The sequence below is a fragment of the Denticeps clupeoides genome, chromosome 2 (assembly GCF_900700375.1).
Source record: "Denticeps clupeoides chromosome 2, fDenClu1.1, whole genome shotgun sequence".
Lineage (NCBI taxonomy): Eukaryota > Metazoa > Chordata > Actinopteri > Clupeiformes > Denticipitidae > Denticeps > Denticeps clupeoides.
Genome location: NC_041708.1, coordinates 29,239,998 through 29,266,210, shown reverse-complemented (window position 1 = coordinate 29,266,210; position 26,213 = coordinate 29,239,998). Strand labels below are relative to the sequence as shown.

General features: G+C 43.5%; 1 protein-coding gene across 7 annotated transcripts in view; it reads right to left on the bottom strand.

The window, feature by feature from the left end:
• Nucleotides 1–192: 192 nt before the first annotated feature.
• The window catches only part of asap1b (ArfGAP with SH3 domain, ankyrin repeat and PH domain 1b), a 54,795-nt gene continuing 28,774 nt past the window's right edge, over nt 193–26,213 (bottom strand). For 2 of the 7 annotated variants that reach the window (XM_028961253.1, XM_028961267.1), the window contains 26 exons: nt 24,563–24,637; nt 23,046–23,095; nt 22,638–22,767; nt 21,257–21,342; nt 19,624–19,699; nt 19,408–19,494; nt 18,277–18,285; nt 18,010–18,110; nt 17,860–17,929; nt 15,081–15,168; nt 14,346–14,394; nt 13,286–13,449; nt 11,388–11,521; nt 11,221–11,306; nt 10,813–10,999; nt 9,362–9,447; nt 7,462–7,577; nt 7,250–7,317; nt 6,648–6,755; nt 6,112–6,313; nt 4,157–4,342; nt 3,336–3,411; nt 3,113–3,177; nt 2,490–3,037; nt 2,192–2,314; nt 193–1,984 (listed from right to left, as the gene is read on the bottom strand). In XM_028961253.1, the coding sequence (XP_028817086.1) occupies nt 1,910–1,984; nt 2,192–2,314; nt 2,490–3,037; nt 3,113–3,177; nt 3,336–3,411; nt 4,157–4,342; nt 6,112–6,313; nt 6,648–6,755; nt 7,250–7,317; nt 7,462–7,577; nt 9,362–9,447; nt 10,813–10,999; nt 11,221–11,306; nt 11,388–11,521; nt 13,286–13,449; nt 14,346–14,394; nt 15,081–15,168; nt 17,860–17,929; nt 18,010–18,110; nt 18,277–18,285; nt 19,408–19,494; nt 19,624–19,699; nt 21,257–21,342; nt 22,638–22,767; nt 23,046–23,095; nt 24,563–24,637 (3,045 nt within the window). In that variant the 3' untranslated portion in view covers nt 193–1,909. Of the gene's footprint in view, nt 1,985–2,191; nt 2,315–2,489; nt 3,038–3,112; nt 3,178–3,335; nt 3,412–4,156; nt 4,343–5,098; nt 5,168–6,111; nt 6,314–6,647; nt 6,756–7,249; nt 7,318–7,461; nt 7,578–9,361; nt 9,448–10,812; nt 11,000–11,220; nt 11,307–11,387; nt 11,522–13,285; nt 13,450–14,345; nt 14,395–15,080; nt 15,169–17,859; nt 17,930–18,009; nt 18,111–18,276; nt 18,286–19,407; nt 19,495–19,623; nt 19,700–21,256; nt 21,343–22,637; nt 22,768–23,045; nt 23,096–24,562; nt 24,638–26,213 lie in introns of all 7 variants that reach the window. The other 5 variants (XM_028961303.1, XM_028961277.1, XM_028961286.1 and 2 more) reach the window with 5 other exon arrangements.

The window sequence follows — 26,213 nt, the reverse complement described above, 5'->3', positions numbered from 1 at the left end:
TAATTGATGCGATGGAATGATTGGGATTTCATGTTTGGTTGACCTAGGTCCTTGTATATTGCAGTGAATGTGGGGTGGTTTTTAACACCTGACAATCCAGTTCTTTGACCTAAATAAAAGCAATGTGGGTATGTCAGAGTTGCCCATCAGAGAACTGCTTTTCCACACAGATATTAGATGAAATAAATATTCACTGGAAGAAGCTACAATTGCACTTTTTTTTTTTTTTTTTTTTGTTAGTAACCTCACTATCCTTCTACCCATTCAGACTTTTTTTCCCATAAAGATCCAGGTATTTATCTGAATGGCTTTTTCTTTATAACAAACAGCACAATCATAAAACCAGTATCTGGTGCAACTCTTTTCACTGGGTCTGAAACCCCCAGTGTTTTTTTTTTGTTTTTTTTACCAGGTAGAGGGTTAATAAACACAATACTCAAACAATACTGAGGCCTTAAGCCCCCTTACATGTAAAAAATACAATAATACTTAAAAAATATCACCAACTATATCATAAGGGATAAGATACTGTATTCTTCCCTCATCTGAAGAAGCAACAAATTTCATAATTCCTGTTTTTTTGGTGTGTGTGTGTGTGTATGAAGAATTCTCTGAAACAGAAGTCCCTTACTATGTTAACTATGTGTGCTTTGCAAAGTCAACAGACCATTAATACATAATCAATGAGGTGTATTCTCAGAATGTTTTAATTACTTATTGGATTTGATTAGCCTCCAGTGGTTAATTTTTGAAATGGTAAAAACTAACTTTTAAAAAAAAAATAAATGTCTGTATGCAAACTTCAAAATATGTGCCACTCAGGCACACCTCTTCATATGCTTGAGAACAATTCATGAGGAAGTCAGGGGGCCGGGGATGTTCTTCCAAAACACTTCAAGTATGCCCCTTCAGGGCTTATTACTAATTTAAACACAGGGACACGTAGCACGAAAGATGTTAAGTCACAAAACTAGACAAGATGTGGGTGAGTTCAGGAACCAGCTGGTCCCAGAGCTGTGCAATGAGAAATCCCAAATCCTTCACAAGGTGGACAAAGAAACAGGTCCTGGACCAGTGTGGCGGCTGCTGTTTCGGGCGTGGAGTGTGAAGGGGAGGCCACGGTTCACGTTTCACCACAGGAGCCGGTGTGAGCACGTCACAGCATTTTTTTTTTTTAAACACACAAAGCAAGCAAGAACTATAAACACACGTAATGGATATACATTTCATCCTTGGACGTGCTATAGTGGTACGTTTAAGAGATGTTTCTTTTAAAAATAAAAAAGAATGAAAGAAGGGGGGGGGATGCTGGCGGTCATTAAGTATCTCTTCCTTCCAGTTGGTCCTTGCAGGAATGACTGTTGGATGTGAGCACTATCGTTATGTTTCAAGCAAATGACTTTCACTTCTCCCTTGTTTGAGCAGGCGGAGAGTAAATCAGCAAAAACCATCTAATACTGATACTGTACAGGTCCACACTTCTACTAAACTGGCCCCAGAGTCTGGATAGAGAAAGGACATGTACGATACACACATTTTTTTTTTTTTTACACACTACAACACAAGTATGTATATACACACAAACACTCGCACATGTGTGAACACACATATATGTACATTCGTATATATACAAATAAGGTAACAGTATAGGTGATGTTGGGTTAAGTGCTAGGTTTTGAGCCACAGGTTGCCAACGGTAACACTGTAGGGAGAACGGAGGCAAACACGCTTTGTCCGAGGACTTCATCTCTATGCCACACCTCCAACATGGTGATTTTGTGCGGGATCCTTCTTTTGACTTTTTTTGAAAACTCCCCTTTTTAGCAGCTATTTACAGGTGATGCCCTTGGTGACTGGTGAGGGGCAGGGCGTGGAAGGTGGAGCGCTGCCAGTGGTGGCCACCTGGCCGTCATTCAGACAGGATGTGAACGAAGGACATGGGAAACACACCCTTCCTCTCCGGGTGCCCTTCAATGTGCCCGATCTATGGAAAGTAAAGAAAAGAAAAAGCACACTTGATTACGACCCCAGTCAATGTGAACACTGTGAGTGTTGCCTGGGTGTTGTTTTAATACAAGTTGTTGTTCTTGTACTTTTCGACACGTTGCACATGGCGTTTCCAAACAGTGTAAAAATATTACCATGCGTTCACCATCAAAACGTAATCTCTGCAGACTAGATTGACACTAACCCACCACTCCTGGTCCTCCTCTCCTGTTACTATAATGACCTCCCCCTCCACAAAGGTCAGTTCATCATCGTTATCTGCCTGGCAGTCATAGATGGTCTTCACTCGTCTAACTTTATTCTTCCCCTGGAACAGAAAACAGTAATGCACACACAGATCCACACCCACAGATATGGCCAATACCCAGAGCAAGCGCTGAGCAGAACCAAATTCAAATTCCTCAAATTCCTACTGACATTATCTGGTGCTGTGTGCAGTTTTGTCTTTGCTGCAATGATAGTTTTCAGATGCCATAACTCACCGCATTGATTTTCCTGGGCAGAGGGACGGGTGTCTCTGGGGCAGACGTTGGGCTCCCATTGGTGTCTTCACTTGGAGGTGGGGTGGACTGTGGTGGGGAGGTGGCCTGAGGTGGTGATGTGGCTTGTGGAGAAGGGCTAGGTTGGGGTGGGGGCTCAGTATGCTGATTAGTGACTGTGATATCTGGGGGCTGTGGTTTGGGCATGACCTCTATAGGATTTGGACGAGGGTTGGGCTCGACTACAGCAGGCTTGAGGGACACATCTGCCAGCTGAGGTTTGGGAGGCAGGTCCTTCAGCTGGGGTTTAGGTGGAAGATCTCCTAGATTGGGCTTTGGAGGCAGGTCAGACAGTTGCGGTTTGGGTGGCAGTTCTCCAGGCTTTGGAGGCAAGTCACTAGGTTGAGGTTTTGGAGGCAGTTCAACCAGATGTGGTTTGTCAGGTAAAATAACTTTCTGGAGTGTTTCAGATGCCTGCGGAGACTTCTGGAACACTTCCAGGGGCTGACTGGGTTTGTCCATGGAAGGATGATGAACACTACGCAGTGATACTGTGTAAAAAAAAAAAAACTCTCAAATTTTCAGTCACCTGAGCATTGCTTGGCTAATGGACTCTATTAACCTACCTTTCTGAGGTAGTTTGGGAAGAACCCTTGGACCAAGTGTAGACTTTGTGGTGCTTGAAGTAGTGCTGAAAAGGGATTTGTAATCATATGTAATGTAAAATCAGCAATATGTTAGTAGCCAAGTGATCTGCTTCAGACCAGTTTCCCCACTCCTTCAGCATCTTCAGACAAATTACACATGTATAGATGTTTGAACATGCACTCTAACTTTGGAAACATGTACCTTTGCTGCTGTGGAATGCCCTCAAATTTGGTGGTCGTTGGCATTTTGTTTATAGGGGGTGGCGTGGAGTCACTTCCTGCAAGCAGAACACTGTTAAGAATATCTCATTAAATATCTCACTAAAACTAAAATAAAAAATGAAGAGCACACTGGTGTTAAGTTAAGTAATCTTTCGAGTCATTCATGCCAGGAAGCTTGGGAAACTACAAATTGCACCAGTTGTAACCATAGAGACAACACAAATGGAAATAGCTGGTGACAGGCCAATAATTTTTCACAGTGGGTTCATGCACATCATGGGGATACAGAGGTCACATGTCACAAACAGGCTGAGCTGTCAAATAGCACATACTTCACGACTTCACTGCCAACTCTAAACTTGTGTAATTCAGAGGAAACCCATAATCCAAAAAACTTAAAATGTAGAAAATCAAATAGCATTACTGAAGGATAGAATCATGTGAACCTTGGGGCCTTTAAGTCTCACCAACACTTCACTTATGTGCATGACAAACAACCAGAACAGCAGCTGACACCTCTTTTGTGCTTTCATCAATGAGTCATTTTACAAATGACTCCACTCAAGTGACTGTTTGCCATATGGCTGAATAACAGCTGAAGCAGGAGAACATGCCCTCCTGTACATCATTAGCTAAGCATGAGCTCGCAAGCCAATTCTCGCACCTCATTATGAGACATTGTGATTATAATTGTTAATCTGAACTTCAGTTAACAACATGTTGGTCTGGTCCTTTTACAGCGTGGCTAGACATGCTGGCCAATGAGCCGTCTCAGCCGGTCATCTCGCTCTCTACACTCACCCGTAGGTTGGCCACCTTTGCTCTGAGGGGAGTGACAAAGGGGTGCGGGCGGGTCAGACAGGGTGCGTTTGTGGCCTGGGGGAGGCGGTGGGGGCCTCTTCTTGGACAGGGTGGAGGTGCTGCCCCCGCCAGGGGACTGAGTGCCGATGGAGGGGATGGAGGGTGAGAGGCTGGACGAGGGAGGAGCTGGAGATGGGACACACGCATAAACACACACACACACACACACACACACACAGACAATTCATACACATGTTGAGAGAGGGAGGTGTATGGTTTTCTGATGACGTTTGTCAGCCTTCCAACAATAGCCATCCAGATATGGAGATATGGCTGAGTGTGAATAAAGACATGAAAAGGAGAAATGGAAGTTGCAGAAAGGGCTGGGAGGGGATAGTTATAGGGGCAAAAGAAAAGTGGAACTGTCGAAGAGGAGAACAGGAAGTGGCGGCCTGAAGAATTCTGAATAAGAGCTATAGAGGATCTCAGGGGACTTCTAAACTTAAAACAGAAGAAGTTGCCAGCACACTCAATAAATGAACTGAATCTGGCCATAAAGAAGGGCAGAAAAACCGGCGGCAGCCTGATCTTTATGCTAACCTTTAAAAGGCTTGAATTTCTCACCTCACTGCAAACTTCAGGTACTACGTGCAAAGTGTGGCTAACAGAGAGCTCAGCCAGAGGACAACGGAGACACAGGATGCACCAAACTGGAACATGCTCTGCTCGCGGGACACATGCACGAAACTCAGATGGCCTTTAACCGTTATTCCCCCGGGCATTCAGCATTCCCAACAAAGACACATCCCATGATGCTCGGCGACACAAGAAAATGTTTTGTATTTCTTTGGTGAGAACAGCCAACCAGCGATGAGTTGGATTAATTGCAACCCGATTAAAGATGCATGGGTGGAATGCAAATTAAGGAAATAAGATATTCACTGATGTATGGTCGCGTGCTCGCCAGAGTGGCATAGTGTGAATGAGAACCGAGGAAGGCCAGAGAAGGAGCTGCAAGAAAAAAGAGAGGAGGAGGGGGGGCAGAGAGGGGGAAAAAATAAAAAGAGAGGGGGCATGAATAGATAGCAGATGTCATTCATAAGGCTAGCAAGAGCTAACCCCACATCTAGCAAAGTCAAATCATAAGGAGGCGAAAGATGAGAAGAACCGAAAGATAAACAAGGCTGTTCATTGACTGTGGAGCACAAAATGTGCCTGCTGGACACGTGGAGAGAAGGACCCTTTGGACAGAAAAAGAAAAAGAGAGGGAGAGCGATGGTCTTAGAAACACTGTCTTCTCTGTCTGAGTATGGGCTGCGTGTCCATGTTACTTATGTTGTGCACACTACCCAGTGACACTTTCATCATGAACAGGACACATGAAACTGTCAGCTCATAAAGAAGCCCTGTTCTTCCGAACTGCCGTGGGCACAATACCGCCCTTCAGGTTCCACACTGTGGAGGCAGAAGACTCTATTCATCTGGACCCCTGTGTGTGTTTGGAAAGTGTGCAAACACTTGTTTGCCTTGTTGCACACACAGCTTATCTGTGCTCTGCATGTGTGTGTGTGTGTGTGTGTGTGTGTGAATGCAGGGTTGTATGGACAGTAGGAGCATCTGCAAGGCTGTGAAAGGCTCATCTCAGAGCTGTGTCTTCCCCAACATCTGCCTCTGCTGCAGTCAGACAGTTCCTGGGAAGTTTTAATCAACCAGCACTGGCAGTTCATGAGCCTGTTTATTGGCGTGTAGGCGTGTATACAAGTAAGACAGAAGGATGACACAAAAAAAGCCAGTAGCAATAACAGTCAGGAAAAAAAGTATTAGAGTGGTTTTCAAAGTAACTTCCAGCAACAATGATACAATTAATGCATATTTCAATTATTGCATTTTCAGAATAGTGCTAAATTCTCCGTTCCAAAGAATAAAAATGTTTCTGCTTTGTTGATGAGTCCTACCTTTGCCAGCATTTCGAGGAGGCAGTGGCGGGGCGTCACTGCCAGGAGAGGGTGGCATGTCTATGGATGCGCTGTAGATCTGATTGGTGAAGGGGCCGTAGGACAGGCGCTGTTTGTCGCGTTGGCCCACGAAGCTGGGCAGGGAGAGCTTGTCATGGCAGAAACTTTGCGGGCGTGAGCGATCCTTCTTTATGGGACTCGGCTGGGGGGGGGACCACCCAAGAGCCATGATCAGAGGTGTTATATCAGCACCACAGACACACCATCTGTATTTTATTCAGTTACTACATATTTTAGTACATGTCATTAATAAATAGAATAGGTGCCTAGACCTGGTCTTGGAAATGTTATCTGTAAACCTTTACTGTTTCAGTGAAAAGAAACAGATTTTATAGAACAACCAGTACTGACTTAGATTCTGACAGACTAATTTCAATTGATCTGCTGCAGTGGATACACTGGAACTTATTTTAATTCTGCCTGTGCCTACATATGTACTGTTTATATGTTACTGTGTGTGTATGAACAATTCTCACCTTGTCATCCAGGTCATCGTCACTCTCATCTATCTCGTCCAGCCGCAGGTTCCACTCATACTCCACATGCACATGCTGGTTAAACTTCCCTGCAGCCGCCTGCACTAACTGAGACACACACACAGTGCTGGTCTGGAATCAAGTTAGCATGCTCTCTTTAAAATCAGCCTTCATTCAGAGTGGAGTGTGAGTGCCAGTCCTGGATCAGCCATTAAGAAGTAGATGACTGATTTTTTCAGTTCTGGAAAAGTATTTGTTGTATTTGCCAATGACATGGACAAGACAAGCGATTACAGGTTGCATTTTGTAAATGAAATCCTACTGTTGTACAGTCCAGATGACACTGTATTTGATCCCCAAATAAGATGCTGCCACCTAGTGTTTATAGACATAAACCGCAGATATAAACGACCTCTGGACTGCAGACCACCAGATGATGGCTGTCTTGTAATGTGAGCTATCTACTCTGTGGATTAGCATTAACATCAGGCTAATGTGACATAACTTATGTGAAAACGTGCTACCAATAGTAAACGAGCAAAATCTGGTCACCTGTAATCATCATCAACGAATCTGTTAAATAAAACCCATGAGATACTTACTGCTTCTTCACACTGGCCATTTCTCAGTCGCCTAGCAACATCAACAGCCATCTCCCCATTTTGATTGGCTGCAATGACATGGGAGAATACATTTGACTGTCTGGCAGAGGGAAAGGCGTGCAGAAAATTGTGTGCGTGCAGTGCATGTGGGGAGTGTGTGCATGTGTAAGACATGTTGCATGCTTGTGTGTATGTGCGTGTGTGTTACTCACTTATATCAGTTGCCGGTTTGCCCCTCAGCAGCAGTTTGAGACACTCGTGTTTTTCGTACATGCAGCAGTAGTGCAGTGCCGTGTTTCCTTTCTCTGTCTGCTTGTCCAGATTCCCACTGGACACACACACACAAAATTACTAAAATGCACCTTAACTAGAAGTCAAAACAGGAGCATAATCCTCTGTGAGTTTGTGTGTGTGTGTGTGTGTGTGTCTGTGTGTGTGTGTGTGTGTGTGAGAAGGGTGTTACACTCCATGAAAAACTCTCCTCTCAGAAGACTGGACAAAACACACCAGCCAGCATAGAAAACACACATACACACTCTAATGCAGACAGAGCTAAACAAGCCTACCTAACAACACACACTCACACACACACACACACACAAAGCAACTGTGAGCTCATATCATACTGTTTTTATAAGTGTGTAATCACATAACATTCAGGGTCATTACAAGTCACAGAAGTCTTCTGATTCTCACTGTAAAGAAATAATCCCTAAATTCAGGGGAGCGCTTCTAGCCCCGCTGAAGAACAGAATGCATGTGGGTCATGTGCTAGCAAACAGTCAAAAAACAAGGAATAAATTAACATGGAGAACGAGTGTGTGACCTAGTTCTGTTCACCTACAGGAGCTTTGCAGGGTAGAACCCCCTCTCCTTTTTTGTTGTGGTCCTGTTTACAAAGAAAATCCTGGCAATAGCAGCACAAGCTTAAAGTCAAGAATCTCATTGGTTGGAGGGGTTAAATCCGGAATAAGGGAGAGATGAGAGAAGAGCCTTCAGACATGGCTCAAATCCTGCTCACAACGCAGAGGAGTCGAGGAAGCTCTGAGCCGCTGTCATGGCCGCTCGCCAGTTGAGACTTATATAACAACACACTTCAGCTGATATTAGAAATCTAACTTAATACTAGACAGCACTTCATTTCTGCTTCTGCGGAAATGAGACCCCTTAATTCAGAGAAATGCGCAGAGTCCGTGCTTCTAAAGCCGCATTCGGAGCAGAAACCCCATGAGCATGTGGCATTCAGAGCTACAGTGGGCCGCACTGTATAGCTAACATGAGATTAGGAGTGTGTGTGTGTGTGTGTGTGTGTGTGTGTGTGTACGTGCATCTACACACATCAGCTAAAGGGAAACCCACACACATTCCTCATAATCGGACGAACATTTTTGATCTTCCAGAGCTGTGTTCATTAACACGATAGATTCTGGAAATTGTGTGATCAGGGTGGTGTCCACCATCAACAAAAAACACAAATGTGTGTTTCTTTAAGGTACTGACTGCTCTGTCTGAATTATGGTTGAATGAAGACCCCGTTTAGAATTGATTTCCTCCTGATGAGGCATCAGGCGATGTTCACTGGAAGGTGGCAAGAAGATAGATTTATCCATCATGTGACTTGGTCTGTTGTTCATGAGAAGTGCCACACAATCCACACGATACTCTGCAGGGTCCATAATGAGTTCAACCTTCTAGTTTGTAGTTTCAGATATATAAACTTGTTCGAACCCATACAAATGTTTGAGGATTTTGGAGGGCAGTATGCTTCTACATCACAGACTATTTGGATTTCTGGCGTGTTTTCTCATTATTGGACATTATTGGTTAAAACGGTGCAGAGGTGACAGCAGTGTTGTCATGCATGTGAAATACTGCCACCAGCAGATGGCAGTATGAACAGTTCTGACTTTATATGAAGGATGTTTGGGTAATCAGCAACAATTATGCACTAGGCTTGAAAATATGCAACTTTGTAAATATATGTGGTAAATTATGTCTTGTGGGATTTCACACAATCTCAAAATTGCGAAAAAATGGATTGTACTTTTACTTGTGTGGACCTGTCTGCCTTAATCAAGCTGAATCAATGACGGATGCCATTGCCACTCTTACCAGTTCTGTACCAGGAAGTCCACCAGATGCAGTGAGGTGTGGTCGGCAGTCCGCACAGCATAGTGCAGTGCTGTTTCTCCCGCTTCCTGTGAAGCCAGATGCAAAGCGGGTCAGTTGTGTCAATCACCATGCTCAAACCTTCGTTCATTAGTTCCTGTCCGAGTCGCAGAGTCTCAGTCTGTGATACATGGCGTGCCCTGCAGAAATGGCCTGAACTCAGATGATGAATCAGCACAAGCTGGCATCTGAAAGTGGAAAGGAACATACGCTGTGAATGTTTTTTGCTTTACGGTGAGTCACAAAGGTTCTTTCTCAGCAATGGTGTGCAGATGCTGTTTGCAAGTCACTCTCTTGCCTCCAAATAGTTTAGATAATGACTCACTAACACAAAGCAGGAGAAAAAGCTTAACTATCTATTTCATATTCAAAACCATCAGTTCCTTGAACAGAAGTGTTGATAAGTTGTCTGCATGTTCGGTTATTTGATGTTGTCCTGAAATGACATCTGTGATGTTCACTAATGGCAAGTGGTATTATAAGCATAAAAAAACAATGGGAGACGCGATTTTGTATTGGGAACATATATTGAAGAACTCAGTTCTTATTTAAGTCAAGTAGTCAAGTTTAATATTAATCAGTTCTGCCGAAACAATTATGTACCTGCCAACACTGTTTGCCCCACTTTGCATGTGCAACACTGAGTGAGTTTGCATTGTCCAGATTCTGTCATCTTCTAGATGACAAAAACATCGGCACTCAAAAAAAGGTGGGGCTAGGTGGGTAGTAAAATTCTTACTCTCCAAGACACAGAAAACTAGCAAGCAGTCCTTTCTTGTTTGTATCTGTTTATTTCTGCAAAACTAATGTATTAATGCAATAATACATTACCAAACATGCAACATCTATCATAGTGCTGTTAGTAACTATTAATTACACCATATTTTAAAAATAAGTGACCTGAGTTCAACTAACAGTAGCTGATACTGTGGCATAATGCTCTTCTCTCAGCAAGAGACACTCATCCAGCAGGGCCTCATGGGTAATCTTACTGGTGTCACGCAGACACCTCCTGCTGCACATCAAGGGCCTTCATTCCGATCACGTCAGGTCTGTGTGTGTATGTGTGCTGAGATGTGGATGAGTCACACGTCCAGCTAAGCAATCAGCCTTGTGAATCACCGACAGTCCCCAGAGAGGAGCGAGTTCAGCAACACAGCATTCCCATCTGCAGTATATCCTTTCCTGTGCACACGTAACACCTCCCTCTGGAGCATCAATACTTAACGCATCTGTGGATGTCAGGTTGACCTTTAACTTTGGTTTCTTTGTCACAAATGAGGAAGAGCGGCGATCTCTCATTTCTTCAGTATGCACTGAACTTTGCTGTTGCAGTGATGCCTCCATCTCACACACTCTTACACAATTTCCTAGGCGTGCAGGGTGGTGCTTACCTGGACAGCCTCTGGGAGGGGCTCCATCAGTTCCACCCCTTCAGCATAGACCTGGATAAGTGCAAGCAAGTCACGTGACCTGACAGCCTCCTGCAGCTCGCTCATCTTAGCGGCAGCGGAGATGCAGGTCTTGCGGGCGAACTTGTGGTCCACGTACTTTGCGTTGATGAATTCCTTCCGTACGGTCCTACAGACATGAATATGATATCACAACATTACACACATAAGGTACTACCATTTCAATTTTAATGTAACAATTTTTCAGGTACAGTGGTTCATGGTGAGCATAACATTTTAGTAACTTAACAAGTGTATGACACACACACACACACACACACACACACACACACATATATATATATATATATATATAAACATATGTTATACATAGGAAACCTGTACACTCACATGTCACTGGATGGAGTGGGCTTGGGACAAGGGAGGTTCCCCTCCATAATTTCATTAAAACTACTGTTTCCTACATTCTTGGCCAGCTGTAGAGAGCACAGAGAATGACTTAAGTATGAAGATAGAGAAAAATATAATAATAATAATAATATAAAAAAAACAAATACCAAGAGTTCTGAGGTTCCCAGCTTGTCAAGCTCCAGCGACTGGATGCGTGAGATGTGAACACCCATTTCCCTGTGGATGCCTGAGCACTCAATACATGTCAGGATGCCCAGGTTAGTGGACAACCACTTAGGATCTGAAAAAAAAAGAAAAAATATGCCATGTTGGAAAGACATGTTTTGCATTATGGGCCCCATCACCACTGACCCTTGTTCATCAGGCAATGCATATCATTTATCTCATTTGTAAGCTGCTTTGGAGAAAAGTAAGTATCCAAATGAATGCAGCCCATGATGGTTGTGTGTTGGTGTGTGTATTGACTAAGTTGCTCTAGACAATTTTTTGACCACCCAACAGATGGATAGTCGCAGAGTGTGCAGATGATGGCTTCACCACGAGGGGTCACTAGTGGGCTGCAGGCAGACACAAGCGCAACTGGGGATCCCCTCCAGGAATGAGAGGTCATTTCGTGCTGGACAGGATGTGTGAACAAGCTCAAGCAGCCGCATGTTGCTGTATGCGATCTTACATGCGTGAGGGCATCCATCTGTGTGTGCACGGCCACGTGAAAGCGTGCCAGCGCCCGTGTGTGTGTAAGAGCACGTGAGTGTGTGAGTGCTGGGCAGCAGGGTGGGGCGGAGGCAAGTTAAATCCTCGCAGATGAGCGAGCAAAAGGCAGCAAAGGAGATAAGAGGATATCTGGGGGTGGGTGAGGAGAGGAGAGATGAACAGAGCTTAATATAGCAACACAACACAGACATACAAGTCAGAACATGCACACGCACACACACACACAGACGTGCAAATCGCACACAGCAGATGGCACAACCACATGAGACTGCTACAGTGGTTCTTCAAGAATGCAGTCTGACGTGGACACGCCAATCCATCCTGCTGCTGGCCATGGAGGATGTGGTGGTGACCAGGTGGTCAACAAACTCTGCTAACAAGCCCACCATTACAAATCCTGCTACTACTGTGTCCCACACTAACAAACCAGACTCAGTGCTAATCCAGGCAGACTGAAGTGGCATCTAATGAAACAGGAAGCTGCTTTGCATAAGATAAATGAACAAATGTAAATGTAAAACCCCATGAGGACTACATCAAGAATATGATTATCATGGCCTCTTCAATAAAGTTAAGTGCTGAGATGAATCTAAATGAACACACACATATATATATGTGGGTGTTATTACAGGAAGTATCACATGAAGAGTGTGAATGTTAGAATTCACCCCTCTCTAGAGAACAGTTCAGCAGGCAATAAGATGCCTCAGGGTCTCTAAATCAAGAAGAAGTGTTGCATAATGATGCATAAACCATCATTACGCCCCTCCCTTGCTGCCTCTGCTTTCTCTGACACACGTCATTTCTGTGCTGACAGGAGGGAAGTGACAAGACTGCCATAGACAGGAATCAAAGGACATGGCCGAATGTGCTGCCCTGGATGCTGACTCATGTTTTCAGGAGGTGCAGAGGATCAAGTTTAACGCACACAGCGCAGAATGCCAACGTTCCCCCTCTGAAGTGGCCCAAAGCACAAGCCGAGGCCTGAACTGGCACTGCAGACCAATCAAAAATGCTAAGAGGATGCCCTTGAGAATGATGGATTGGCTGCTTTTTCAGGTCAAAGGGGAAAGGCACAGAGGTTGCCTGTGAGCATCCTGTTTTTCTGTGAGGAGTTGGACGTTGAGTCAGCAGTATATTTCAGGCGGACAGGATGCAGAGTCACCAAGCACCTCCTGCATGAATTCTGATAAAAAAATAATCACTTTCATTTTTATGGCGCCTTTGTCTGACCCAAGGTCACCTGACAGAAAAAAAATCCATTGAAGTGTAGATTGTGCTTTTTCAAAAACTGTGTGTAACTGGACATGTTCACACAAACTCAGGGTACCTGCAGCCCCGCAGTCACAACACACTTCGTTGCCAGGCATGTGTAGCACGTCTTCTATGATTGCTTTGGTCAGATCCTCCAGGCCATCATCCCCGGCGCTCTGTTCCCCACGGAACGCCATGTTCAGAGCCTCCTCCTTACTGTTGGTCAGCACCGAAATCCATCTGCAAGCAAACACACACACACACACACACAGCCACAAGTGAACACAAGCATTCGTGCATTAATACGCAGACACACATACAAGGAAGCTAAGCAAATGACACAAAAACCATGATCTTGTTCCCTCTCATTCTCTCTATTGCTCACTCATACACACACACACACACACACACACACACCGGGTCCTGCTCATTAAATGCCAGGGTGGGTGTAAGTGTGCGTGAGAGAGAGAGGGGAGGAGAGAATTGTAAAGTGTTGAAGAGAGCTTGATGTACGTTTGTGGTTATGTCTTTTTAACTAAAGAGAGAATGTGGTCTTGGTGACCTGAATATCTCGTCACCATCTTTATGAAACCACAATAAGATGGAGAAGACATTCAACTGCTTCTCACCACAGGAAGAAAAGCACACCAACACAACGCAGTTAGCTACAAAGAAACACTTAAAATTGAGACTTTGGCTAAATGCGTTTGGTTTCCTGTTACAGCTCTTCAGTGATGCCCACAATGCTAATTTCCATTATTAGACAGAATGGGCAAAATGTGCTCTGTGCAACAAATTGCTCATAGTTTAAAAGGCCAGCTCTGTAACTCTGATTTCCACAATGAACTGGGCGAGAATCTCAGTACAGAATTAACAACAGGCACTGTTGTTAAGAGGACAGAATGTTCATTGAATATTCATTGATCTCTTGTCTTTTGTACTATGGGGACATCACAAAAACTGAAAATTAGGATCCAATTAGGTGGTGTGTATTCAGACGTGGACTTAAACTGATTAAATTAATATGATGAGAAGGGCTGTACTGTTGGTGACCAATATTTGCCTACACCGACAAAGAATAAAAACAAGCTATTCTGAGACTGCAGAAAAATAAGAAGGTTCGTCGACTCACTTACATCACAAACTCCTGTTCGTCCTCAGCCTGGAAGTGATATGTGCGATTATCTGTGGAGATACAAATAACATCAGGTGATGTTCTGAGGGGACAATCTGTGCCTTGGGTGCCGGTGATATATACATCTTTAGAGACAACAAATGTTTTCATCTACTTCTCATTTGATGGGCTTGTGTAAAATTATTCTTAGCCTTAGCCAAGATCACATCAAAAACTTTAATTAGCTAAAATTATAGTTTACAATAACGTTACAACAGAGCCAAGCAACTAACTAATAAGGCTTATACACAGTATTAAAGAATATAATATCATTGTAAAATAATAATAACACCTTCTCGTAGGAAGGGTTCAACAGTAAAAACTTGTGTTGAGGACTGTTAGGGCACAACAGTGTCCATATAACCACTGGTGTACAGTTCAGGCCAAAGTTTTGAGAATGACACAAATACTTGTTTTCACAAAGTTTGCTGCTTCCATTTTTATTATGGGTATTTGCATATACTCCTGGATGTTATGAACAGTGATTAGATGAATTGCAAAGTTCCCCTTTGCCATGAAAATGAACTTAATCCCAAAAAAAGTCCACTGCACTTCAGACCGGCCACAAAAGGACCTGCTGAGATCATTTCAGTGATCACTGATTCAGTGATCATTTCATTTCAGTGAAGAAGGCTTCAGGAAGACCAAGAAAGTCATTCTCAAAACCTTTGGCCACAACTGTACCAACTTGACTTACGGGAAATGAGATCAAAGCACTTCCTGTCCTCAGCGCTGGGTTTCACCTGACAGGTGAGCAGGTTGAGCTTCACAGGCTGCCTGTTAGACTGGAAGGAGAGAAAAATAAAACCCAGAGCCTTCAGTCCTTCTATTCATGAGTGTTTAATTTAATTTTATTTAATTTGACACCAGTCAGTGGCTGTCAGTCAAGCTGCAGTCGTTCTCGGCAGGAACGAGTGCAGATTGCTGCACATGCTCTCAGGGCTGTATTTCACCTGTCATACGGAGAGCCCTGTGCACCTCAAACCCGAACCACAAACTCTTACAGTGCAGTGCTGGGACATTTTTATTCCTTTATGAACATGTATTTATCCCCTATAGGTCTCCTGACCGCCTCTGCTCTCACTGGTGATGAGGGGCTACAGCTATGTAGAGAGTTGACGAAAAGAAGCGTGGGTGCACTCCCAAAATAGCATTCAGACTCATGTAAATTGTGTGTGTTGTGTTGCCCTGAACAGAAGGCTCATTGTCAACATGGCTGCATAGGCAATACCGAAACTGAAAAAAACAATTCACCCACACAGCTCCGCCGCTACAGCCAGTGAGAAACTAGAAATGCCGTGTGGGGCATCATACCGCCATGTATTATCTTCTTACATGTGTGCAAAAGATGTCAAATTCCTATTAGTAGCTCTATTCTAATTGTTTTAAAAATCACGCACTACCTATAAATCTATTAATACAACATTTGGGGGCAACATTGGGCTAGAGTTTGGTGAGTTACTTATTAATTGTTTTCTTAACAAATTATAAAACTTTAATTAAGCACTTAGTAGCAAAGAGAAGGGCACAAAGGAGGAAAAGGGATAAAGAGCTAGAGATGCTATCAAGATGTTATTGAGACACTAACAAGCAGTTATCAGATGCAGGGATTAGTGAAAGAGAGATCAAGGAGACAAAATAGGAGAATGAAAGCGAAAGAGTCAGAGAGAGAAAGAAAGGGAAAAAAAGAAAGGGTCACTTGGAGTTCATCCCAGTAGAGAGGCTTAAATCACTGCAAACTCATTTTACAATTATTCACGTCAACATTTTGACAGTCAGGTCTTGACATAACCTTTTCTCTCTCTCTCTCTCTCTCTCTCTCTCTCTCTCTCTCTCTCTCTCTCTCTCTCTCTCTCTATATATATATATATATATATATATATAGATAGATAGATCTCTCTCTCTCTCTCTCTCTCTCTCTCTATATATATATATATATATATATATATAGAGAGAGAGAGAGAGAGAGAGAGAGAGAGAGAGAGAGAGAGAAAAGGGTATGTCAAGACCTGACTGTCAAAATGTTGACGTGAATAATTGTAAAATGAGTTTGCAGTGATTTAAGCCTCTCTACTGGGATGAACTCCAAGTGACCCTTTCTTTTTTTCCCTTTCTTTCTCTCTCTGACTCTTTCGCTTTCATTCTCCTATTTTGTCTCCTTGATCTCTCTTATATATATATATATATATATATATATATATATATATATATATATATATATATATATATATATATAGAGAGAGAGAGAGAGAGAGAGAGAGAGAGAGAGAGAGAGAGAGAGAGAGAGAGAGAGAGAGAGAGAGAGAGAGAGAGAGAGAGAGAGAGAGTGGTGGGCCATTATCGGCGTTAAAAGTGCTGCGTTAACGTGAGACTCTTATCGGGCGATAACAAATTAAGAATATTTTGCATGTGTGTTATTTTGCACCCGTTTTTATGTTCTTTTAATACTGTATATTGCTTTCTGTACAGAATACACTTTGCACAGAAAATCTCTTGGGTGTCAGCTCATCATTTGTGGTTCAAGAAACGAAATCAAAACGTTACACAACGCAGAAGAAAAACCGCTACACTATGATGACTTTCACCTTGATATTTTAGTGCGGATGTATACCTAGCCGAATTGCATTGTAGAGGGTGAGAACGAGTCTTCGAACTGTGAAATTACCACATCAAACGTGACGTGGTAACATGGATGCAGCTATTTAACTGAATAAACAGTTGGTAAACACAAGTACATCTTATTGAACATAATTTATTTTCATCACCAATTATCATAGTAGAACAGCTTTCTCAAGCAGTTTGTGATGCATCTTGGAAACAGGAGATGAGCCCCTGGTCTAATGCACCACCTGGCTTGAGAAACCCATTCTCAAAGACTTACTTTTAGTCATTATTTGGGTAGCACACATATTCTGAATGCCTTCGGCAGAATTCAAATGAGCCATTTTAATCTATATTATCTACATTAATCTAGAACCTAGATTAATTTTGCTTACTCTAGATTAATCTAGAATACCAAGATTGCAGTGAGATTAATCTAGATTAAGAAAATTAATCTATGCCCACCTCTAATATATATAACACACACACACACACACACACACACACATATATATATATATGTAAAAAGAAGCTACAAAATGCACTAATACGGATTTCAGGGCCGCTCACTGTCATAAAATGCAGAACTGACAGCTTCCTCTATGCTGACTCATCATTTTTTCCATCTACTATCACCATGGAAACTGGCAGGGCCAACTTCCTGGTGGACAGGGAGCACATGAGGAAATTGGCATCTGGACATCTTCAGACAAACTATAAATCCCATTTCAGCACTTCGACACAATGCGGTGTATTTTGTCACTGAAAACTTGTTTTACTTACATCTGAATATGGCAAGTGTGTGTGTGTGTGTTGTAAGTGACTAAGAAAGAGTGTGGTGTGTAGTTCAGCTTGTTTCAGTGTGTCCTACTCACCGTGGCATGTGAGATGGTGAGAATCCCACCCTTCACTGAGCATTTCCTCCGTTGCCACACCTTTCGCAGCCTGAAAAATACAAGGGCATATTGTGAGGTTAACATTTGGTCCAACCCCAATGCTTCTCTATATGTGTGTGTGTGTCCTACCCATCACTCTTCTTCAAGAGGTACCCCTTCTTCTCACTCCCAAACTCTTTGTTGCCCTGAAGTTGATGCATGCTGTATCCCCCCTGCTTGCTCTGTGAGTCCTGTCGCACACACAGACACATTTTACAAAAATAAAATAACCCCACCGAGCAAAATATATATCAAAAGCAACATCCTCCATATCCTCCACACACACTACAGTTTTAACAGTATTAACAGGGGTTTCAAAATAAAAACTGTGCTGCAGTGAGCATGCTGTGGACTTACTCTCCTAGACTTCAGTCCAGAACGGCAGCGAAAGATGGACACAGAGGGAAAAGTGTGAAAGGTACAGCCAGCTGACGCTGTGCGTGTTTTTGTGCAAGTTTTGCATCTTAACAGTTTAACACAGTCACAATGCAGCTGTAATGAGTGCAAGCATGCTTTTTTTCACCTGTGTGCCAGTACTGTGGCTATAGAAAGCATACACACTCTTCACATGACTTCACAGTCTTACAGAATTGGAACGATGTTGCACGGAATAGCGGGTAAACATTGCCAAATCAAGGCATGCCACGCTGAAGACTGATGGTAGTGGCCTAGTGGAAAGGATGCTCGTCTACAGACCAGACGACTGAAGAGTAGTGTGGTTGAAACTCCTGCCTGAGCAAGACACCTCAGTGGTACAATTCAGTTTTGATTATGATTAAAGATTGGAAACATTCTTTTTTTTTACATTAAAAATAGCATTTTAACAGGGGTGTGGCTGCTTTTTATATACACTGTGTGTATGTGTGTGTGTGTGTGTGTGTGTGTGTGTGTGTGTGTGTGTGTGTGTGTGTGTGTGTGTAAACACACACCGATTCTGAACTCAAATAAACTCAAGTGACAAATAATATTTAAAACTGCCTTAAACTGACTTAATTACAAGACAATGAGGCTGCGGCAGGGATGAGACAGACATGCCTTGTGCTATTCTCAGCAGGCACCATCTTTTGTGCAACACTATCACAGCTTGTTCTCAGCACTGTGGCTGAGTAGCCATTATAAGGTTTACTGGGTGACACTTTGGCAGAGGGCATCAGTGGTTGCTAATTCACACTGAAAAACAGTCTGGTGCAGCACTGTGTGCTTTGCACTGGACCAATAAGTGGGGTTTGAACCTGGGTCCTCTGGTTCATAAGCGAGTGTGTTACCCACTAGGCTACTACCACCCTAATACTCTACCCTAATATCCTAACTTATACAGTGACTAACACTGACCTTTTGATCAAAATCATTCATACTAAACAAATGCTTCCTTTTTAGTCAGTCATAATTTGTGCTAATTATAATCCAGGGGAATTTAACACATTGTAAAACAAGTGTTCCTAGCATTGGACACAGTGTTCCTTGAAGCACACAGTCCTCTCTGCCTACCTCCTTCTGGTCCAGCTGGAGAGAGGACTTAATCAGGTCCCTCAGGGCAGTGAGCTGTTTCTTCTCCTCATCCTGGGTCTGTTTTATCTGAGGTTAAAAAAATCAAACTCTCCGGGTGACAATCCGAAGTTTAAAACTAAAAACACGCAGATCTAGGCAATTCTAGGCATAGCTTAGCAGAACAGCTCTGTATATGCAATAAATTCTAATACATACATTATAGAGGTCCGCGGCTAATTTCTCTATGTACTGCTTCAGCTTGTCTGCAGTTTTCAGGCCATCTTGAAAGAAACTACAGGAAAATAGAAAAAGAAAGAGATGAGCAGCATCATTAAAAAAAGTAAAGCGATCATTAAACAAAAGAAACTGCAACATTATACCACCTTATCTACTATCTAACTTTTCAAAATTACTATTTAACATTAATTTGAGTTCCCCTGAAATGGCGATATGTATAAAAAGTGTTTTTATCACTTCACCATCAGAGCAGCAGCTCAGACGGTTGGATCTGGAATGTCTCCCCTTGTTGTCATAAGGGGAAAGTTACCTCCCATTTTTTCATGCTTTCTCTGCCCAGAGAATTTTGCACCCCTCCCATAAAACACTATCTTTACCAATTGTCATGGTTTCCAAATATGCAAGTGATTAGATATATAAATGAGCCCAAATGTATTTGTTTTAGTTCCCTTAGTTTCTGTGCCAAACAATGTGGTTGGTGAATGGTGCTGATGACGTCATTTCCATGCATGCACCCTCCCTTCTATAGGCAGCTCTACTCCTCATCCCGCCTCTCTCCTCCTCATTATCATTTAAAGCTACACACACCGAACACACTGGTATGTCTCATTGTGGGACTAGCTCAAAGAGGCTGTAATTCTGTGACACCACAGGACACCTTTAATGTCTTTTTATAATATTAGAGACCCTAATGAAGGAAGTGGTTCATTTATGAGGTAGGTGTTTTCAAAAAGTGGCTGGTGAGCGAACACATTTCTACAATATTTGTTCTATACAAGCGTAACAGTGAAATCCGAAGTGAGAAAATATCAACACTCTGTTTAATTCTCAATGTTGTATACATATGTATTGGACACCGCCAAGCCAAATCACAAACTCTGCTCTGCCGCAACATGAAAAGTCATTAACACACCAGAAACAAACCAGAACCATTAATGATCTATCCGAGAGCTCCAGGGCAAAAAGCGTCCAACACCACACACAACAAGCTTGCTTGCTTATGTATGTATGTAACTAATGGCTTCCTAATGCCCGGCCTGTCAAGGCAGCGCAGGCTGAAACGGTGATGCTGCAACTCTCAAGTGTTGCATCCCTGCACTCCCTTCCCACAGTCCCTTGCTGCTGTCAGGACACATCTGCACAGCGACACTAAATATTTATGGGGATTTAAATATGACTCTGCATCTCAGGGTCCGTGGGGAAAGCGCAACCAGCTACCAGCAAGGAAAGGAACAAGCCGTGCCTCTTAAAAAGTCATTCTGGCCAACATGGTGGTATAGCATCTTCCTTTCATTTGCAAGGTGAGCACCCGAAGCAAATAGGCATTTCCCAAGCCAAGGCAAAAATGACTCCTTCCCAAAAGCAGAGCCACCCAGGCAAGAAGAACAAAAGCGCAGCCGTCATTATCTATTCATATTCCATTCCTGTCCTATTCTACATCACCGTTATCACCAATGACTCATTTCTGCAGTCTTCTGCTCATTAAAATACATTCATTATCTATCCAGGTTTTCACAGACCCAGTTAAAATTCAGTTTTTTTTTTTTATTCAGACCCGGTTAAAACACCTCTCACTGGGGTGCAGAGAATCTGAGACTTAAAAGAGTCTTACTTGCACTGTGCGTGGTAATACTTGATCAGATTCTGGAGAAGGTCCACTCCTTTTTTGGTCTTGATTTCGTTCACCTTGATCAGATACTGCAAATGAAATAGAAAAAAGCAAGTTGTATTTCTGCACTCAACGGTGGAAATACAGTGGGATTGGGTATAGCAAACACATTTGGCTCTGGTTATGTATAAAAGACTTGTTTATAGCATAATTATGAAATCCTGAAAGCATGTGCACACTTTCTGTTTAAAGCAGCACAACTAGGAAGATGATGATGCAGAACATTTTAGATGTAGCAGAACTCAACATAGCATCAGTCCAAACGAGTCCCATCTCCATGGCTGCACAAATGTATGTAGTAATGTCCAGCATGAAGATTAGGGCGAGTAATGAGCATGTGATAGTTCAGTCTATGACTTATTGTGTTAATTAGGATGCCTATGTGTGTGGTCATTGACATGCCTGCATCTTAACAGACCAAAAGTTGATATCTGAGGTAGTGTGTGTGTGTGTGTGTGTGTGTGTGTGTGTGTGTGTGTGTGTGTGTGTGTGTGTGTGTGTGTGTGTGTGGTTAAGATGAGCAGGCTAGCACATGTTTGAAGGCTCATTCCGTACTACTGAAGTGCTTTTGTGTGAAAGAGGTGCAGCTCTTCATTTACAATGAACAATTCAGCCTACTGTGTTTTTAAAACACACACGCACCACATACTGTGGGCCAAGGAGAGAGAGAGTGTGAGAGTGGATGAGGCAGGATACAGGAGCCTCTCTGCCGCAGAGTTATCGTCCATCACGTAGATGATAGTATGACATATTAGAAAGGACCATGTGACAGAAAAGTCCTCCCATCAGTGACTAACTCGGTGTTTAACTCTGTCTGTGTGGTGCTTACATCACTGCAAGTTGACTGTGGCTTCGTGTCACTGGGCAACATGATATTTATTACATAGAAAGCAGGAAAACATGTCAGCAAGGTGTGTGAAAAAGTATTTTAATTTTTAACATGATTGAGTCTTGGTCTCCAAAATTCTTTGTTTCAAATGTAATATCTTTTGCTTACCAGTAATAAATAAACAGGCTAATAAATAAACCGATTTTAATGTGCATAAAAATGTAATGACTACTAAATGAAAGAAAATATATATTTATCAGCCATACACTTTTCTCATTTCTGCCTTTCAGTAAATAGTTTGAAAAGGTGCTATTTCATCAGTATCTGAAAACAGTTACTTCCCCTGTGCGGAAAACTGAAGTAAAAAAAAACAAAAAAAAAAAACAGTTCTACAGGTTCCCCTCTCTGCGCACATTCTTGCTGATTCAAATGCAATGATAAAATAACAAGCGTAGAAAAGTATGCCCCATGCATTCTGGGTCTGTGACAGCTGACCTCACACATCTGGAGCTGGAAGAGCCGCCGCTCCTTCTCCATCTCCTCAGCGATCTCGGCACCGGTGATCTCTGTCCGGATCATTCCATGCTGTTTGGCGTGCTCCCTTTTCTCCTTCTCGATCTTGGTGCTGAAAGAGAATTGGCCATTGTTAACAGTGTCCTTTTTTTCTGAACCTGTCTTCAGTGAGCCGAAGCACCGGTCAGTCTGTCTTTCTCCGCCCTCTACCATCCATGCAGAACTCATCGTGCTGGCATTACATTTGAGAAAACAAACCCAGCATTTGCAGAGGTGATTAACTTCCACTATGCGCTGCTGTAAAAATTTGCCTTTCATAATGCACTGATGAATATGCCTCAGTTGATGATAAGGGAAGGGGGTGGGGGGACAACGTGCACAAAAACTCACAACTTGGCTTCATAGTCTTTCCAGGCCTTGTCAAAGGGTTTCTTCAAATCCTGGAGAAAAACAGGAAAACAAAGTTATCGGCCAGCTGCAGTAGCCAACGCGGCATCCCTGGTGCTAGCGACGCCGACTGGAGTCACATCAAGGACACAGAGCGCGAGACAGCGTCCAGAAAAAACACTGAGCGTTGCAACACACGCCGGCCCTACTCCAGCGGGCTGTTATTTCCAGCGACGGCTGCGGTCTGTCTGCCCTCTTCTTACCATTCCAACATCCTCCAACACCAGCAGCAGGCTGCGAGGCCGCAGTCTATCCCTGCACGTGGTCCCTGTTTAAGGGGCGGCGCCACAGGAAGTGATGTCGCTGCGCTGTTTAAAAAAAAGCGACGGGCGGCGGAGGCGGGGGGAGGGGGGGGGGGAAACGTGGCAGTGATGGGGTAATTACAGAGCCACTGCTGAGCAGAACAGCGGGACGGACAGCAGTGACAGGAGGCAGCTGGGACTCGATCAGCTGCGCCGCCGCGGAGGCCGGGACACACCCCGACCGGCCCGGGATTTATTGGCCGTCGAGCGACGCTTCCCGGCATGCAACTCTTCTCTACAAGAAGAGTCGGGCTACCTACGCTTTCTGGGACTTATCTCATCTCAAGCTTCTTCATATAATGGAACGTATGCTTTTCTTTTGGACAATCAGAAATCTTTCTGTGGCAGTGTTATTATTTCTGAAACCCAGTGGACAAACTTTAAGTACAAAATGGTAGCAGCCTATAAAATTGCTAGGCAGCTCTAACACAGCCTGCTTCTTCATGCTGGACAATTTAAACTCTCTGCTGTCAATGCATCACGCGTGCAAACCACCGACAACGCTCCAAACCACACACAGGCCTGCCATCTGATTTACTATTTTCTATACCTATGTGCAATAAGCAATTTTTCCCAAAGTACCAAATGGCAACACTGAGCAGACGAGCATCCAAACCTGCTGTTCCCCTTCATTTTCTGTGCTTGCAATGTCACTTGTTCACAGTGCTGCCAACACACATCATGAACACACTGTTATACTCATCTCGGAACTACGTACGCTACCAAACCAAACACGCAGATAGATTATCCCCATCATGCTGTGTCTTTTCCAGAAAAATGAATCTTTTTTTTTTGTATATTCATGGCAAACATGAGTGAGACTGTTTTTATTATAGCATTTATGCATTGAGGGTTGTTAACAAGTCGTTTATAGAATTTTATAGAATTTGTGTCTGCATGAAGCCCACAAGCCCTGACCCAGTCCGGGCCCCTCGGCACCACGCCTCCTCTCAGCAGCCCGAGGTCAGGACCTGTTTATTCAGAGCATTCGCTCCAAACACAACAGAGACCACCACAACTCAGCCCCCCCCCTCCCTCCAGCTGACTCCAAAAAAGATTTGCTGGAACGGCTGTGCCATTTTCTTTCGAATTTCCTCCCACTCGTTTTCTGGGCATCTGGGTGGCATTTCAGTGTGTAGTTGAGTATTCGACTCTCACCCCTTTCACACCCTTCAGGTCCCCTTTCAGTAGAGAGTCCAGCGTGAAGATCACATTATGGCTCAGGCTCTGGAGCTGGAGAGAGAGAAAGGGAGAGGAAAACAGCATGAGAGAGAGAGAGGGAGATGGGATAATAAGCCACTTGGCTTTGGCTGTAAATGATGAAACTGGTCTATCTGCAGATGCAACATCAACACATTGCAGCAGAAGCTTTCCTTTTAGTCAGTACAGTCGACCCTGGTCCCCAGGAGAGACAGACATAAAGTCTATTACATTTACGGCATTTATCAGATGCCCTTATAAATCAGTAGTTACAGGGACAGTCCTCCTGGAGCATCTCAGGGTTAAGAGTCTTGCTCAGGAACACAATGGTAGTAAGAGGGGTTTGAACCTGGGTCTTCTGGTTTGTTGGTGAGTGTGTTACCCACTAGACTAATACCACCCTTTCAGTACAGTGTAAATACTTGTTATTCCGTAGTGCTTTTGGAATATTTTGATCCATGCGTGGCTGAATCGGTGGCTGTAGAATCCACAGACTGCATTCCTGTAATAAAGGTCAATGATGTCTGTACAGGTGACATGGAGGACTTAAACTAGGATCGGTGTTTTAATTTGAAGCTTTGATCTGCAGATCTCTCGCACAGCACATCACACCGAAAGGCCGAGTTCATTCATAAAAAGCAGCGCGTCTCAGAGTCAGTGGGCAGCTGCCTGGCAGCCAGTGAGACTGAATGGCTTTTAAAGCTGAATGTCTCTGTGCTAGAGCACCAGTAGAGCATGGTGCCAGGCGCCCCAACCAGCCCCTGAGCTACATTACAGCTCTGGTTTTGGAACGAGGGACCACAGGAGAACTGTCACCAGAACGGAACCCACTTTAAAACAGAGGACATTTAACGTGCACAAAAAATACTGAATGAGGTCCATGCCTGTCTGAGAAGAAAGTTACCATAACAGAGGACATAGTACTGAGAACTGACACCAATTTCCCTTGTAGTTTATAAACAGGGACTTGAACGGAATTTGATCCCATTGATACAGAACGACACTGAATTTAAAAATAAGTATTAGGGGAAAATCTGGAAAACGCTAGCTCACCTCACAGAGCCAACATGATAAAAAAGTGGCCTGTCATCATCCAATAATCTCCGGAAAGAAATAGCTACAGCTTTGGTTGCATCAAAAATGTATCACTTGTCTGTCCAGAAACAGATAGCGGCCCCATAATCAGAAGGTTTCCGGTTTGAATCCCGATCCGCCCAGGTGTAACTGAGGTGCCAATGAGCAAAGCACCGTCCCCACACACTGCTCCCCGGGCACCTGTCATGGCTGCCCACTGCTCACCTAGGGTGATGGTTAAAAGCAGAGGACACGTTTCATTGCGTCAACGTGTTCTGTGCTGCAGGGTTTCGCAATGACAATCACTTCACTTTCACTTATCAGTGTGACGTGTCATGTGCATGTGTCTGTGAATTCACAGGTCTGACATTTTTAAGAGAGAATTCTTTTAGCAAGTTTTTCTTCTTGCGAACTGATAAATGAGAACGTCAGGAGATCACATCATTTTCTCACCATGAGGTCTCTCCCAATCACCACTTGCACAGCAAAGCTGCCCAGTCATCTGCCATCAATACATGAGCTGTGTCATTGTTTT